The sequence below is a fragment of the Lineus longissimus genome, chromosome 4, assembly GCF_910592395.1.
Source record: "Lineus longissimus chromosome 4, tnLinLong1.2, whole genome shotgun sequence".
NCBI classification, from domain to species: Eukaryota; Metazoa; Nemertea; class Pilidiophora; order Heteronemertea; family Lineidae; genus Lineus; species Lineus longissimus.
The window spans coordinates 3,093,666-3,110,438 of record NC_088311.1 but is presented as its reverse complement, the minus strand read 5'-3'; the positions used below and the strand labels follow the sequence as shown (position 1 = coordinate 3,110,438).

Below are 16,773 nucleotides of genomic sequence, written 5' to 3'. Positions count from 1 at the left end.
GTGGCATAATTTGTCTATAATTCATCAAGAGAAGGATATATCTGTGCGGTTAGACCTGATACCGCCAAGTTTACTGAAGGCCCGTGGGAAACTACATCACTTGTATCTAAATCCTACTGTCTTTGTCGGAGGAGGAGAACGCTTTAAGAACATCCGGGATCCTGGTATGTGATTGTGCGAAAATCCAAGAATCGGTTGATATTGACCTGAATTTACAAAGGTCCTTCCATCAGTATTTTGTGATAAAGTCTACTGTTCCATACCAGAGACCGACACTAACTGTGTCTCATATCTGGTACATTAGTTCTGGCAGACGTTCAATGAGACATACATATTTTATTGCATTTATCCTCTTGTGACAATATAACTGTGCTAAGAGCAATTACAGAGTGTTAATTATTCACACTGGTCTGTTATAATATGCTGCTGATTGGCTCATGTTGACCTTAGTAATTAGGACACATTCTTACAAGAGAAGACACTTTATCGATTAATCGGTCTTGCCGCACAACACAACTTTAAATGTCAAGGGACTCGGCAGCAAAAAATCAGCTAAAGAAACCGTTGTCTCCAGAAATTAACCTTATTTCAAAGTTATATCAGCAGATTTTTTGGATACCTGAGTCAGCAAACATTTTGGCTAACAGTGTACCATGTTTTTATCCTGATTCTAACTAAAACCTTTTGGTTCAGTCTCAAATCTAGTTCCTCTCTCAAACATGACTTTTGTCGGCCTAAAGGGCATCTTTAGTTGAAGTGCTCAACCTCATTCACTGCACATAACAACCGTTTTCTTCTTCTCTTTAGGTCTGAAAAGTAAGCTGCCGTTCGTCGGATGCATCCGCAACATCTTCTTCAACCATTACTCCATCTTGGAGCTCTTGAAGGCCGAGGCCCAACAAGCCACGTATCATGGCGGGATCGGCCCGGTCTTCCGCTGTGAATCGCCCCGACACGTTAGCATGTCATTCATTCAGAACAGCTCCCAGTTGACAATTCACACCCACCCAAGTAACGAGATCAGTGTACAGTTTGACTTCCGAACGACGGGAATGCGTGGCGTACTATTCCATACCGAGTTCAGGACGGACAAATATTTTTTCAGAGGATACTTGCAGATTTCTTTATCAGATAGTAGGATATATGTTGAGTTTGTCCCAGTACGAAAGACACCTGGATTATCAACTACTATGTACGTCGGACAGAACTTCAGCGATGCAGTGTGGCACAATCTCAAGTTCCGTTACTACTCAAAAGGGTGAGTGTCTTGGTCAATCCGTGAAAGCAATTATTGATTAAGGTGTGGCTGGTTAAGACTCTGACTGGTTGTAACATAGCCAAGTCAAGGACCAAAGTATTGCGACCAACCTTGAGAACTTTAAAACCTAGCATGAAAGCTATTGATGAGCACTTTCTGATGGTACCATTGGTCTGGTTCTGGTCAAGTAAAACACTTTTTTGATTTTGTTTGTCGATTGATTTTCAGTGTGGCGGACATTGAGGTGGATCGGGTGAAGCAGATGATGACATCAAAGATGCAAAGGCCATTCATACAGACAGAGGGGGACTTTCACTTTGGTTACGCCCCTATTGCTCATCAGGGTGAGTTCATTCTGACATCTGCAAGATATGAATCACACATGCATCATAAACTAATTTTATTAGGATCAGAATTGTGAGAAAACTCAATAGAGAAGAGAATGAGAGTTGTGTGTCACTGGTCCATGTCGTACGAAAATAGATGACACTCAGGTACACTTTTGTGCCAGGGACAGATGAAAATATCCAACCTGACCAGCTAAGAACATTGTCACAATCAGACCAAACCTTAGACAAGAGACTATACTTGAGTAAGTTGAAGATGTCATAAATTGGTTTTCCTCTTATTTCCAACAGTTGGCTTCATTGGATGTATCCGTGGCCTGATCGTTCAGGACCGTGCGATAGATCCAAGAAAGATAGTGGGGACAAGCAAAGCCAACGAGATCCTACTCGACGGCTGCTCGCTCTCCGATCACTGCCAGAATGACAGCCGCTGTGAGCATAATGCTGTCTGCATCGGCGATTGGTTTAAGACATTCTGTGTCTGCCCTAGTGGTTATGAAGGAAAGACATGTCATTTTGGTAAGTGTGTGTTTCTGCTCGTTTTGGCTTGTACTGTATATCTTAATCACATATGGAACAAGATATTGGCAAGCGACCATCTTTGATTATACCGCTTGGGTTGTCCTGTTACTCCAAAAGTGGGGTTTATATAGAATTCACATTGTCGCCTGTATTAAAAACTCTCACTTTAACAATAAACAAGTCATTTCCAAAGAGCAGGCTGCATACTGTTTCACCCTCTTGTCATATCCTGTCTTGTTTCCAAGCCTAAGCCAATTCACTGAATCTGTAGTGATACCATTTTTGTCCCCTCAACATCTGTATCATCTCAGTCATGTGAAACCTGCTGTATGTTGGTGTGACGATATCTATTTCAGCCAAGTACAAGCGGTCATGCGATGAGTACTACCAAGCCGGTGACATTATGAATGGCGTACACCTCATTGACGTCGATGGCAACGGCCCGCTTGAGCCGAAGTATGTCATGTGTCAGATGGGTGTCGATAAGTTCGGCACCCGCACTGGCCTGACCAGCATCGAGCATAACCTTGGCCCAAGGTCGAAAGTTCGTGCGGCGGGAATGTTCAACTTGAAGAAGGTTATATCGTACAGGTTAGTGACTTTATTTTTTATGCAAAATGACTTCATGTACAATGTAACATGATGGGTCAGAAAAATGGCTTTCATTGAGGATGCAGTTTGACAGAGCTAGATCAGGCCTCTTATTATGAATCTATTCCTGATGATCAGGCATGGATGTGTCTTTCACTAAAGGGTTGATAAGCTAAGGCATCAAAGTTGGTGGGCCTCTAGTTACTGAGGTGTTTGTAACATTCACTGTTATGGGTATCAGCAAAGTTGTAGGGATCAAGGCTGTGTTTCACTGAAGTGTCGTCCATCCTATCATATTTGATTCTCGAATTATTCCTTCCTTCCTATTTCAGAGAGTTGACCGACCACATGCTCAACAAACTCATCCGTGTCTCTGGCAATTGCGAGCAGAGCATTGACTACAAGTGTAACAGAGCCCCGCTGAGGTAGGTCACCTGTGCGAGTGGTGTTCATATGCTATATTTCCTGATTTACACTGCATTTGTTGCTTTTGTAAAACCATTCGATATCACAAATGAATACATAGTCACTTCCAACCAGTTGTCTTGACACGACCCGATCTTTGTGAGTGGGATTTGAATATAAACCTTTTTAAATCCAAACCCTATAAATGCAAAGACCAGGTTAATAGTTTTTGTTTTTTCCATTTTTTTCAGCAATAGTTTTTTACTGGAAATAAAACTTTTCAATTCAAACCTTTCAGTGTTGAAGTTTGGAGTACTCAGCGCCTGACTGCCAAGCTGAATGATTGTCATCATTTACGCTAATCAGTTTTGTCTTTATGTGTGAAAGAATAATTTCCGTATTTTTTTCATACGTCCACAAGTTTGATTGTTTTCAGCTTTCAAATCAGTCTTCTACAAATTGTTCAAACTCTGCATTGGCTGAATAAGTGTGTTGCTTTTTTCAATGTTATGGATGGATCAAGTATCATCACTACTCCATGTAGGCCTATTTGTGGCTGCGCGGGCAGCAGCCATCTTATACTTGGAATCTTTTATAACCATGGATACTGCATCATTAAACAGGGAGGACATCGAAAAGAACTGTTAGTTTTCGATAACTCAACCAAGTTGTCAACCTCATGGCAAATTCAGAAGTGCGCACGACGTCAGAGTTAAGGGTGGGAAGATTTCATTTCAGTGAAAGCACTGCAAGTATCAAATCTATCTCTCAGAAGCAGCTTTTAGAAGCAGTTGTCAAATCATTAAAGGGCGAGTCTATCAACTGCACTCATCAATCTCTTCATTAATCAGGTCTTATCGCAAAGCAGGACGATCGCGCAGGTAAATCAGGAACTATGGTGTATGGATGTGATTTTTTGGAGAGTTTATTTTTTTGCACAGTTCTTGTCAATTTCCTGTAAATGAAATACACATATGTTTGCATGATGTAAATATGCCGTAATGTTTTGCCTATAGTGTCTGACAGAGTCCCATACCCTTTCATTAAAACCCTTTGCATTTCCTGCTCAGGAAGAAATGTGATCCTAGGCCTAAGCAAAAGTGAGGCAACATAAAACATCCTAGACTTCAGCAGCCTCATGTTCGGACATCTGAATTAGCTGTTTTATGATGGGAACCTAAATTAGTTGCCGTTTTGATTTAGGTATAGCTTTGACAGCCATCTGTTGATGTTAGGATTTGCCATTACTCTGCCAGCTCCAAGCTATTTAGATCCCTGTTTAGGCAAAATAGTGCAAAATAGCCTAGTGCCCTCCTGATGAAAGCAAGTTGTCAGTTTCGTTTAATTTGTCCGTGGAAGCGTATGGATATTGCTTATAAATGATTGATGATATAGTTGCTTAAAAAAGCCTGATTATAAGTGTTGTTGTGTTTTTCCTGGGAAGTTGATTACACTGTGATATTGGTGTGAATGAATTGAGATATATTTTCTAAGATCTTGATCCTTTTGAATTTGATTGTGTTAAGTGTGTTTCTCTTCTTAGATTTTGTGAATTGGTTAATTTTTTCTTATAAAATTATCTGATTTGGATGTTCTAGTTTATCACGTAATGGATGAATCATTTATTGAATGTGACCTTACCAGGAAAACCAACACACCTCAATGTTGCTTAGGGGCCATTGCTTTTGTGAGGTTTACATGTAGTTAAGCCTTAAATGATGAAAGAGATCAGTCACAATAAGCTTTTTAAAGGTTGTAGGAAATCATATCTTGATGACAACTCATCATGGTAGAGTTAAGCGACAAAAGGAGTCTGTGTTTCTGGCTTCTCCCTTGATCAGATCAGATCAGATCAGGGACTGCGGGTGTGAAAAACTGCAACAATAACCTCTTCCACTATATAGAGCATGATTGTGACTATGAAAACTAACATCCAAATCTTTATCTCGGGCATTTTTGTTTTTGCAGACTTGGACGCGAGACCTGGTTCACATCAATCACGGGAGTTCACTTCAGTGGTCTTGGGTCGCCCAACAACCAGCACTGTGGATGTGCAGACAACCACACATGTTCCAGCGGTTACTTCACGTGCAATTGTGACAGGGGTAAGTTTCTCAAACACCTGGGTTTGGTCCAAAAGTACAAATATTTTTTTCACTTTTTTTCTGCTCAAAATGAACCAACATCACCAATATCATCAGTCCCAACATTTTTTTGATTTTGAAAATTTTGAAAAATTTTCAACTGACTGACTCATGAAAAAATTTCCAAGTACAGAAGTACAAAAAACAATTTTTTCCTCAAAATGAACCAACATCACCAAAAACTTCAGTCCCAAAATTTTTTGACTTTGAAAATTTTGAAAAATTTTCAACTGACTGACTCGTGAAAAAATTTCCAAGTACAGAAGTACAAAAAACAATTTTTTCCTCAAAATGAACCAACATCACCAAAAATTCAGTCCCAAATTTTTTTGATTTTGAAAATTTTTCAAAACTTTGAACTGACTGACTCATGAAAAAATTTCTGAGTACAAATATTTTTTTCACTTTTTTTTTCTGCTCAAAATGAACCAACATCACCTATATCATCAGTCCTAAAACTTTTTTGACTTTGAAATTTTTTCAGATTTTTGAACTTTTTGGACATGCCATCTGCCATGTCAAACATAAACATGAATTCAAGTTAATCTTTAAATTCTTACTCTAGGTTTGAGTGAAGACTTTATGGATGGCGGTGTTTACAAAGACAAGAAACAGCTGCCCATCAAGGAGATGTACTTCATCCAGAATGGTGATGGCACAGGCACAATCACGCTCGGGTCATTACAGTGCTACGGCAGAGGTTAGTGAGGAGAAATACTTAACGTCTGTTAGAACCCATGTGTGAGATCAATCTCAACAATGATATAGATTCATGAGATATGATCGAGAATTCTTATGATAAACTAATTGTCTTATTTGTGCATTTTATTGCTATGATTTTTTGGTGACCTCCTGCTAAGTGTTGTGAAGCTTGGTAATGAACTTCATTACAGGATTTCATGATTCTCTTTCAGTGGATGAGCTTGAGAATGCCTTGACGTTTGGTGAGAATGCCTCTCCTTTGGAATTACCCGGCTGGGCCTCAGGCGATCTCACGTTCTGGTTCAGGACTAACAAAGACAAGGCAGTCCTCTTGCACCAGATGAGCCCTGATGGGAAATACTTTGAGATCCGGCTGACTAACTGTGAGTATTTGAAATTACAGGTTGTATGACATATTAAATTATTAGACTGGTTCTCTCTGAGTAAAAGACTGGTTTGGACTCAATGGTGTGTCTGTGTGTGTCATGATAAAACTTGTTTGTTTCAGCCAACACGATCATCTTCAACTTCACCACAAACCTGCGCTACCATACAGTGAATGTGATCTCACCCCAGACCTTGAACTCGTCCGGGTGGCAATATGTAGCTGTGGAGTATGACACCCTGCAGATGAGGTTGACGGTCAACCTGCAGAAAGAATGGGTGGACTTGTTGGAGGACCGAGGAGAATATGTGCTGCAGTTTGATAAAGGACCGCTCTATCTTGGTGGAACAGGAGGGTTAGTGTTGATGTACGATAATTTCCCTCCTAAGGGCCAAAAGCTAAATTCTCTTTTCATTTCAATTTTCAGGGAAATTAATTAAAGGCCTCAGGTCATATTCAAATAACTTCTACTCAATGATTGTCACTACTCACCTGAAAACATGCAAACAGCTAATTGCTCAGTGATTTGATTTGCACAGAGATAAGCGATACTGTAATTGATGACTGATTTAATATTCATACTCTTTCAGAAATCAAAGTGATGTTAACTTGAACTTCATGGGCTGCATGCAGGGTCTCAACTACAATAGAGAAGTACAGAATATGACAAAGTTCCTTCGGAAGGGGTAAGTAGGGTATGGTACCTCATTGATGGCAGACAGACTATGGCCTTTGATCTGCATACTAAAGTACTGACTCATGTTTCTCGGTCATTTGAATAGTGGTGTACTTAGAACAACCGCAGAAAAGTTTGCTGTGATGAGAAACATCTGTTGCTGGGTGTTCAAAGTCACCCCTGTGTGGTACCAAATGTCATGTTTCAACCTACGTGTATTGGTGTTGCCTTCAAATCCTTAGTAATGTCATCTTTTTTGCCTGAATCTTAAAAATGCATGTTTTCTGCATATCTTTAACAGGGTCGACAAAAACATCCTTGCCGGTTGTACAACATCCTGTAACCCAAACCCATGCCGCTATGGATCAGTGTGCTCCGAGTTGTGGACAAAACATAAATGTTCCTGCAAGAACCCAAAGACCATGTTTGGAGACAACTGTGAGATAAGTGAGTTTCAATATCTCTGCTACTTTTCACATATATGCCTATGGTCCTAGATTGTGTGGTCCATAATCTGTAGCCGGGCAAGGCAATAAACATCTTCTGATAAGCCAATGGTTGCTTCTTGTCTGTTCCTAGTGACACCAAAACCGCTTTGATCAAGTGTGGTGCAATGTATTTGGCATAGAATATGATACTGCATTGCAACCAAGGTGTTTTCAGAGTTAGTAACAATGTCATGTCCAATGATCAATTGTTTATTAGCTCACCTCACTTGTAGTTGCAGTACTGATATCTATAAACTTTCTAACCCATCAACCCCTTGTTTTCTTCAGACATCAATGAAGACGCTGTGTCATTCGTTCGCAATGGTGCCTTCATGCTGTTCAGAGAACCCTACCGAGAAAACTACCTGATGCAGAACGTGGTCATCAGCTTTCGGACGTACCGCAGAGATGGTCTGGTCTTTTACATGTACGACCATCTGAACAATTTCATCCAACTCTACGTGAAGGATGACACGAATTTGGTGTTCATGTACAATAGCGGCATTCGGATTGTCACGAGGATAATTCCTATGTATCCAGGAATCAGCAACGGGGCATGGCGGCAGTTCTCGGTCTACCAAACACAGACCGAACTGAAGCTGACACTGGATGATAAAACATTTGTATTCCATGTCCAGAGAATAGGCCTGGTGGCGTATTCACAAGCTCCATTCTTTGACAAAGGTGAGTCTTGTTCATTTAAAAAAGGAATAATTTGATCGTGAGTGTTGTGATTCTGTAATCTGAAAGTGTTGCAAAGGATGTTACAGCTTATCTGAAATAAGCACATGTAGGTGAGAGATGATTGCTGTTGTTTGATATTTCCTTCATATTTTCCTGATCACTTTCTCAACTTTCTTTCACAGAAACTGTCCAGCCCCCAAGAGGCAGGGTGATGGAATCAAGTAACGTGCAACTTTACCTGGGCAGCGTACCATCCTCTTTCACCACATCTGTTCCATCATTTAACGGGTGTGTCCGAGGATTCAAGATTGGAGAGAAGATCTTCAAGCTCGGAGATCAGTCAAGTGGGACTACGGGTGAGTCATTTTGCACGTAATTTGAATGACCCCAACGACTTCTAATTCATTTTGTTTTGGAGCTTCGTTGTGGGCAACGAAATGGCCGACTTATGGGACCAGCCTTTGATGTTTTGGTCAATACGCCAGATGTAACGTCAAAATCAGCAAAGCCTGACCCCGTCATGACCTGAGGATATGATGTGAAGGTTACGTAACGTCTGAACGCAGAAGTAGAAGAAGAATGACCCAGTTACTGGTGAATTCTGCGACTCCACGGCAAGATGCGCTCATATGGAGAGAGACTAGTTGAACTGAAGTCAAAGACAGAAACACTTGGTAGCTAATTGTAACCAAAGTGAACTCATTTCTCAGTGTCAACTTTTGCTGTTTCAGGTGTGAAAAAGGATTGTATCAGCGGCTGTGATTATAAACCCTGCATGAATGGTGGCGTTTGTGTGGAAAGATGGGAGGGCAAACATGTCTGCAATTGTTCGACTACAAGTTATCGAGGCCCTTCATGCACATCTGGTAAGCCTTAGTATTTCACGATGTCTTGGAAACCTGCTTCTTCAAAGATGCTGTGTTAGGAATTCATTTCATCAATCATCATAACTTCTCACTTCTCATGTAACTTCAAACTCTGCTGTCGGTACGTACATTGACAACAGCCTTTCTATCTGCATGGGGCAAGTTCTGGAATGTTGGATGCAAACCTTAACCTTGCTTGTGACACTAACAAGGTCGCCGAGGTACCGCATGTCTAAGATGATCACTGTGCCGAAGGCATCAAAGTTGTGGCGGTTACACCACTTTAATTCTGGATTTTGCCGGCGATATTGGAGTATTTTGGTTGTCCCATTTAATATAAACAGAGGACTATGTCTAAATGCAATGAATACCTCAGATGAAAGGTACATCTGCCTCCTGCTGTTTGAAGCGTGGATTCATTGTTTTTGTGACCTATTCGAAATGGAGAAGGATTTACGGAATGAAATCCAGCTCTACTCAGAAGCGAAATCGATTGGTCTCCCAAAGATATTGTCTTATAGTTTGCTCATTTCTTATGACAACACTGCTACCTGATGCAGAATAGGAATGGGAATGATATCAAGCCGTCAGCATCTGCATTTGGAAACTAAATGTTTACTGCTCATGCATCAATCTAAAAAGCTTGGCGTGATTGGAATTCCTATCATTACGGTGCCCAAGTGTTACAGGCCACAATGGGCTTGCCTGAATCTTTTCTCTGAAGAATTTTAGAAGGGTGTAATGCACTCCTTACGCCCCTCAATTTCACCAGCTACAAAAGATTGGGCACGTCTGTTGTAACAGAACTCTATTTTGAAACTACTACGCTCAATCGCTTGGGCACCGTGATGATCTAACATTGAATACGGGTTGGGTTGCATGTGTTTTTGCTTCTAACCTCATATTAGCACTACATTTCTTCCCCCAGTGCCCAAACAACCAGGTAAGGTGCATGTTTGAGGCATGTCGTTCACAGAGACACATCCCAAATCATCGCAAAAGTTCAGATGAAATCCTCGCTGAAAGGGGTGCAAGTTAGTTTGTGCTGCGTCGTGGTCACTGGCCTTTCAAGTGAAAACATGAACTTTATGGAAACCGCCCTTTGAGAGCATTTGAACTACATTGTGGTTTATTTGGGATTTGTCTGCTCTACTTCATTTTCTTTCTGTCCTGTCCTTTTATTTATGCTTATGGACATTTTCTGTGTGATCTTTGTTTCGTTATTGATATCTTTGGCAAACAGTTAAATGTAGTGACTTATGATAACAGATAGTTTAAACATCATGTGACTGTGAGCATGGATTTCTTTCGATGTGATTGTTTAGGGAACCTTAGCTGAAGACCTCGTGATTTTGGTATGTCTGGACCATATCAGTTGGCTGAATATGAGCTATGGGAGGTGTATACCCTTACTTTGATTGTATAAATGTTTACAGGAGTCTGTGAATAACAAGCTCTAACGCCACAAAATACGTTAGTGAAAGGCCTGTGTATCAGATTTGATGCAATTCCAAGTTACTTATCAGTTACATGTATCAGAAATTTCATGAAGGTTGTATGATATTCTTTTCTGCTGAACTAACCACGCCCTTCGGTCACACCTGGCTCTGGCCTACATTCACAGAACTGCTCATTATTAGTGTAGCCTTAGGGAACAGTTTTGGCCGTCTTCGTATCACCATTGCGGTAATGTTCTGCCTTGCTACATCATATACACAACGCTCTGCTTTAAAGTAACTAACACAGCAATACAGCCCGATTCCTGATCGTGATGTTCGCAAACATGTGTCAGAAAGACTCTATTAAATGAACATTTGAAAAAAAAGTTTCTGAAGTCGTATCTGCCGATAAGTTTTCCTTCATTACGTTTTTGTGTGTGAAGTTTGATTTAGATGTGTTCGGGCATCTTTATTGTTGAATGATTCTCATAGATGTCAAGCATTTTGAATTTGATCAGTGTAACTTCAATCTCACCTTTATTCTGTATCAGTTATGTATTGTTGCATTCTGTTACATTGTATCAGTTAGATATTGTTTTGAAAGTGATAGCAGTGATTTTTTCTTTGAAACATTTATTGTGTCGTATGCTTAAGGTGTAGTGCCTGTGTCAACATCCAATGTAAATTGCAATTTTCCTCTCCCGAGTTACAGTCATCATATTGTGACCCATAACTGAACCATATTTGGTGTAGGGCCATCACAATAAGCTTAGATAACACTCAACTCTCAAAGGAATACGTCAATAGTGTCCTGTGACAGACTGTCAGACATGACTCAAACATCGGCCTAGAACAAGTAGGCCTATAAAGTGAATGATAGTCCAATGGGTTACCTAACAATGGCAATGAGTTCAAAAGTTCAGCGAGTCTCTCATGTTGTTTTTTCATAGACAGTAGGCCTTCAGGTATACCTCCGTAAAGTAGACATTGCCAGAGTTTCAGTTAGGGTTTTATTTTGCAGAGGTTGCAGCTACGTTCGACGGGCAGACGCAGGTCTCCTTTGACCTTGATAACAACGACTGGGATGGTGAATATGCCAGTACAGAGAGTATAAGCCTGGCTTTTTCCACATCGCATAACTTTATACAACACCAAGAGCATGTGCTGGCATTCCTCCATGAGGGAGGCAGGGGGTGAGTGGTTTCTTCTATCATCGGCAAAAAATAGTCTGTGTTTTGAGGAATTTCATAACCGAAATCAACTTAACTTCTCAAATGACTGCGACAGCTCTTTGCCAAATGGTTGAGACATCGAAATTATCTCAACAACTTTATAATCCTTTTTAATAGGCCTAACGCCTAATCACTTTGATGTTTTATATTTCAGTTTAACCCGCTACATCTCCTTTGCTGTGACTGGCTATCGGTCTGTTGCCGCACAGGTCTATTTTGGAAAAGAAGTCTGTGAGTATATTTGCATACAACATCCTATTCTAAGTATATTTCTACCAACAATATCTGTCAGCATCTCATGTATAGACAGTAAGAGACAACCCAGAATCGTAGCAAAACTATTCAATTATGTCATGATCTGGAAACAGATTCATTATTCAGCTGTAGTAATGACTCTTCCTTCTCCTTAACAGTCAAAATAGAAATAAAAGGTGTCTATGATGATGGGTTCCGCCATACGCTGAAATATCATAGACAGTCGGATAAAGTCACACTCAAGGTAAGTTAACAACACGTTTTCATAACTGCAGGAAGCTCAGATCGAAGGGTGTGTAGATTGGGCTCTGGATTAGGTGCCGGTTGTTTGATTCCCTGCCGAAACATTTAGAGGTCTTGCTCAGACCAAGTGAATGGTTTGGCTAGGTTAGCACCATCAGCTACATCAGCGATTCCAGCATTGGTGGCCCCACACAGTATCAGGGAGACTTATATATCGTACTGTCCAGAATTTATGTTAGAAAATACTGTAACATTTGAACAATAATGAGTAACCAGTAAAATACATAAAGTATAACATCTTCATGACTTCAGGTTGACAACAAAACAGTCAAAAGAGTCATAGACAAGGGACCATTCAAATTTAGTCCCACACAGTTGATAATTGGCGGATTTTCCACTGTACGGGGACAAACTTATATAAATATTCATTCGGGTCTTCATCAGAACTTCTCTGGCTGTATATCAAGTAAGTATTGTCTCTTGATGTTCCATTATTTTGCCATCACTCTGGACTGAACAGTCGGCATGAAATAAGATGGTGCCAAGTTTTGAAGATGGAGAGCCTCCCACCTAAAGGGATTTTATCGAAAAACGAGTCGCTTCCTTTCTCAACTGGCCAAATTCTGACGGGGGGGGGGGGGGGGGCCTGTTTAAAATTCATGCAGCTGAAGTGTTGAGGAGCTTGAATGATCTGTGTTCATGACCCCAAGATGCCCAAATATCTCTCTGAGGATGGGGTCCTCATATGAATGTGATGTCAGTACCATCTAGAAACTAGAGTTGAGTAGGGTGTCACTGCATAGCCATCCGGTTGTGCTGTCACTGGAAACATGATAGGATCTTCCACTCCCACACATTTCCATTATAACTCAAATATAATCATCATTCGCGTTGAATTTTCAGACGTGCACTACCAGGGTGGTAACCCAACTGCACCATCCATCTTCCCTCTCGATGCTGCGTTCGGGTTAATCGAGGGCATGAAGTCGAGGACAACTCTCTCTGGGCGCCTCGTCAAGGCAGTCTGCGCAGCATTCTTTATACCTGTGATACCTGTTATTACTACAAAACCACCGTTTATAGATCAGGTAAGTGCGATGTTCTTCTGAGATTTGACTTTGTCTTGCTTTTGACTAGATATGACCTGATGTGTGGTCATCTGTGTCTCGATGAGACACTCTCATCTGGGACTGTGTGTGACAGTGGGTGATATGAATAAACACTAGCAAATGCTTTTATCTAAATCTCCATGTACATTTACACTATGCCTTCCTGTACAAAACCGGAGTAAAAGCATTTGCTAGTCTTTATTCATGACAGTGTCTCAACTTGGATGTGACAATGTCTCTCGGTCCACAAACTATAATGGTATGAAGAGTATTTTGTTTTTTTCTTGCAGTCTTACACATTTCCGCCTTGGCCTGTTGGTCCGGCGGATACGGTAGAGTACGGCGGAGGCCCTAAGGGTGCAAATATAGGCGAGGTGATGACGGCCTCCACTTCCACCATACGTAAGTCAGACAACATTTGTTGTCTTTAGTCTATTGAATGTCATTAATTCAATTCAGTTCATCAGTTTCTGCTATCAATTGATCTAATAAATGTCATATACTATACTAGTATAGTGTCCATATGTTAGATTATGTCATCATGTTTAATATAATCCTGCCCACTAATGTCATCAGGTCAGTTTAATCAACCCCAAAGCTTAAGTGCTGCGCTAGCGAGCAACTTTTGTCACTGCAGTGGAACCTGTGGTTATAATGGCTGTGATGTGCAACAAAATATCTGGCGTCTGTGGGTAAACTGGTGATCGCTGGGTTTGACATTATTCGAAGGTCCCTTGATGAGCAGTTTTTGTCGCATGCGATCATGGTCGCAGGTCACCATGACAAAAGTGCTCGTTTGTGCGGCGCTTTAGAGAACATAATCAATAGAAGCTTACCATAAAGTGTACAAAGTTTGTCCTCTGTAATAAATGGAAATAACGATGCTCTGGAACACGTCATCCAAAGACTAAAAGGATTGGTGCAAAGCTGAAGTATGTTTTCTAAATCGAATAGTGACCTGTAATGACTGGTTCCCAGCTACCAGTAACCCAAAATAGGCCAATACTCGCACATCACTTGGAAAATTTCGTACTGAGAAGTCTCAAATTAAACGGAGGACATTGCTAACTACTTTTGCAGATGATATTTTTGAAGATAAGCGTATGAGTAAGTGGACATAGGGTTGCATCACTCATTAACATGTCACCTAGCATGCTTAAATAGCTTTTTCTAGCAGGATTTTGAAAGTTTGGATTTTCGGTACAAATTTACGCAGAGAGAAGTTACCGTCAGAGAAGCTGTGTGATGGCCCATGGTAGAATCTACGATTATTATCACAAACCATGTTTCATATCGGATCGAGTTCTATCATAGTTTCTATGATGGGCCATCATATGTTCTGTCCAGTATGACAGTGATGATGTCATCTGCGCTGCACATAGCCTTTAACTGTGTATAACAGACTTATAGAGTTTGTAAGGTTACATTGGGATACAAGCTGAATCACTAACTAGGCTAGAATCAACACTGTTATTCACTCATTCCAAAATGAAACTCCTCCTTGCTCTGCTCACAAGTTCATCTCTCATGAAAACAGCTTCATACTTTGCCTTTCATGAAAACATCTCGTTTACTTATTCTGCTAACATGATAAACCTCTATGTTTGTGATCTCAACTCTTGATTCTGCTCCAGCAAGACTCTTGAGCTTGCTTCTCAATGTATGCCACAGCTTCATACTAGCGGGGGGATCACCCATGACGTCAACCTGCTCCACAATCCTAACAAGATGTTTAACTCATTCATTTGTATGGATGATCCCTTACTTTGCACTAAACTGGTACCTCCTAGACGACGTACCACACCAACTTCATTGACAGGAAGTCAGATATCGCTGGCACATTCACAAGTACCATCATGAAAAAACACTGTACATGTATATGTAGAATCTCCCTATTGAGGACATCCTTAGGACTGGAAAGTGCTGTCTTTTGAGATGCGTTCTATTTCAGAGTCAAATTCAATGGAAATAGCCAGTTTTGGACCAAATGCGGTGTTCTTAATTGAGAGGGTGTCCTCAATAGAGAGGTGTCCACTTAGGGAGGTCCACTGAGGGAATCTCTTTCACCTGACACTGCACCTAAACACAGAAAAGGTCAAATGAAACATTTGAAATGACATGTGTGAAATATCTCACTACTTTGCAAAGACAGCAATAAAAATGAAAATATTGAAGTTTACAAAAGCTTTGTGGCACATTAGAAATGATTGTTTCCTTCCTCTTTTCCAGTAATTGTCATCTCCCTGGTTGTCATAATGATCATTATGGCGGTGGTCATTGCCATCATTTTATGCCGTGTGCAAAAACGCAAACGTAAAAAGAAGGAGCAGAAAGCATACGAAAAAATCGAGATGCAGAATGCACCGCCAAAACCGGACCGGTTTGTGTATCGTGAAAACGGGACAATACCACGATTAAAACCTGCCACTTCGAGAGCAAGTGATATAGATTATCCTTCAAGTTATCGAGGCTCGCCCGCGAGTACTCGTGCAAGTACTTTACCGACTCATCGTTCAAATCGGTCTTTGAACCCTTCGTTGAATCGTTCTTTGAATCCTTCGTTGAATCGCTCTTTGAATCCTGGAATATCGACTCAGTCAGGATTATTTGTGCCAAACAGCGCCACGCCGATGACGGGGAGTCAGTTGAGTATGTTGAGCCAGCGGAGCCGCCTTGCCAGTATGGAGGATCTGACGGCAGATGAGCTAGACTGTAAGTATCAGTTCTGTTGTCGACCTAACCTTCTTTGTTCCTTGTCAGGCCAGGTTGAAAACGTCAACGATGTCAAGATGAATGAGAATTAAGCTACAGAATAGTTATGGTTGGGATCATCCATTGTGGTCAAAGGTAGTCTCTTGGTATATAGAAGTGTGGGTTGATGGATGGCCTGACTCTTCACCTATACGGGGTGTTTTCCTTGCCCTGGCATAGACAACATATCTAAAACATCACGGCTTACTGTCCTATCAGCTTGGGTCTTTGGCTCGAATAGTCCGGAACTCGAACCTGGGACTACGATAGCCATTACGCCATGGTTGTGATAGTACATTAAGTAAAGTAAGAATAATTTCCATAAAATTAAGAGATTCAATCATTTTTGCATGATTTGAATACTACTAATCCAGATGGTTTATCTTCAGTTTGTCACTTTCTTTTAAAAAATTGGCATGTAGAGAAAAGATCATCATTTTGAAAAGCCAAGGATAGCTCACTTATTTGACATTTATCATGTTAATGTGATTTTGTTTCCTATCCGTGTTAGCTCCTACCCCACCGCGGAAGAGAAAACAGCTCACTCCTAATAGTGAACATTATGACGAAGAATTTACAGACATGGTAAGCTATAGATTGGTGTTGTCGTTAGCAGATAGGGGGCGTTGGAACACAGCGAGACGAGAGCGTCTGTTCGAAAGAGCAGAGAGGTAGC

General features: G+C 40.8%; 1 protein-coding gene across 12 annotated transcripts in view; it reads left to right on the top strand.

Moving 5' to 3' along the window:
- Nucleotides 1-16,773, top strand: part of LOC135487101 (axotactin-like) — a 61,928-nt gene that overhangs the window by 34,620 nt on the left and 10,535 nt on the right. For 9 of the 12 annotated variants that reach the window (XR_010446776.1, XM_064770476.1, XM_064770473.1 and 6 more), the window contains 24 exons: nt 1-164; nt 808-1,258; nt 1,487-1,602; nt 1,897-2,124; nt 2,484-2,718; nt 3,051-3,143; nt 5,092-5,228; nt 5,833-5,967; nt 6,182-6,352; nt 6,478-6,709; nt 6,945-7,040; nt 7,329-7,477; nt 7,807-8,202; nt 8,385-8,558; nt 8,934-9,068; nt 9,997-10,011; nt 11,529-11,700; nt 11,894-11,970; nt 12,153-12,238; nt 12,550-12,703; nt 13,141-13,325; nt 13,637-13,748; nt 15,576-16,058; nt 16,609-16,682. Coding sequence is in view for 11 of the 12 variants with exons in the window: in XM_064770476.1 (XP_064626546.1) it covers nt 1-164; nt 808-1,258; nt 1,487-1,602; nt 1,897-2,124; nt 2,484-2,718; nt 3,051-3,143; nt 5,092-5,228; nt 5,833-5,967; nt 6,182-6,352; nt 6,478-6,709; nt 6,945-7,040; nt 7,329-7,477; nt 7,807-8,202; nt 8,385-8,558; nt 8,934-9,068; nt 9,997-10,011; nt 11,529-11,700; nt 11,894-11,970; nt 12,153-12,238; nt 12,550-12,703; nt 13,141-13,325; nt 13,637-13,748; nt 15,576-16,058; nt 16,609-16,682 (4,270 nt within the window). In the remaining variant the exon portion in view is untranslated. The remainder of the gene's footprint in view (nt 165-807; nt 1,259-1,486; nt 1,603-1,896; nt 2,125-2,483; nt 2,719-3,050; nt 3,144-5,091; nt 5,229-5,832; nt 5,968-6,181; nt 6,353-6,477; nt 6,710-6,944; nt 7,041-7,328; nt 7,478-7,806; nt 8,203-8,384; nt 8,559-8,933; nt 9,069-9,996; nt 10,012-11,528; nt 11,701-11,893; nt 11,971-12,152; nt 12,239-12,549; nt 12,704-13,140; nt 13,326-13,636; nt 13,749-15,575; nt 16,059-16,608; nt 16,683-16,773) is intronic. The other 3 variants (XM_064770480.1, XM_064770481.1, XM_064770482.1) reach the window with 3 other exon arrangements.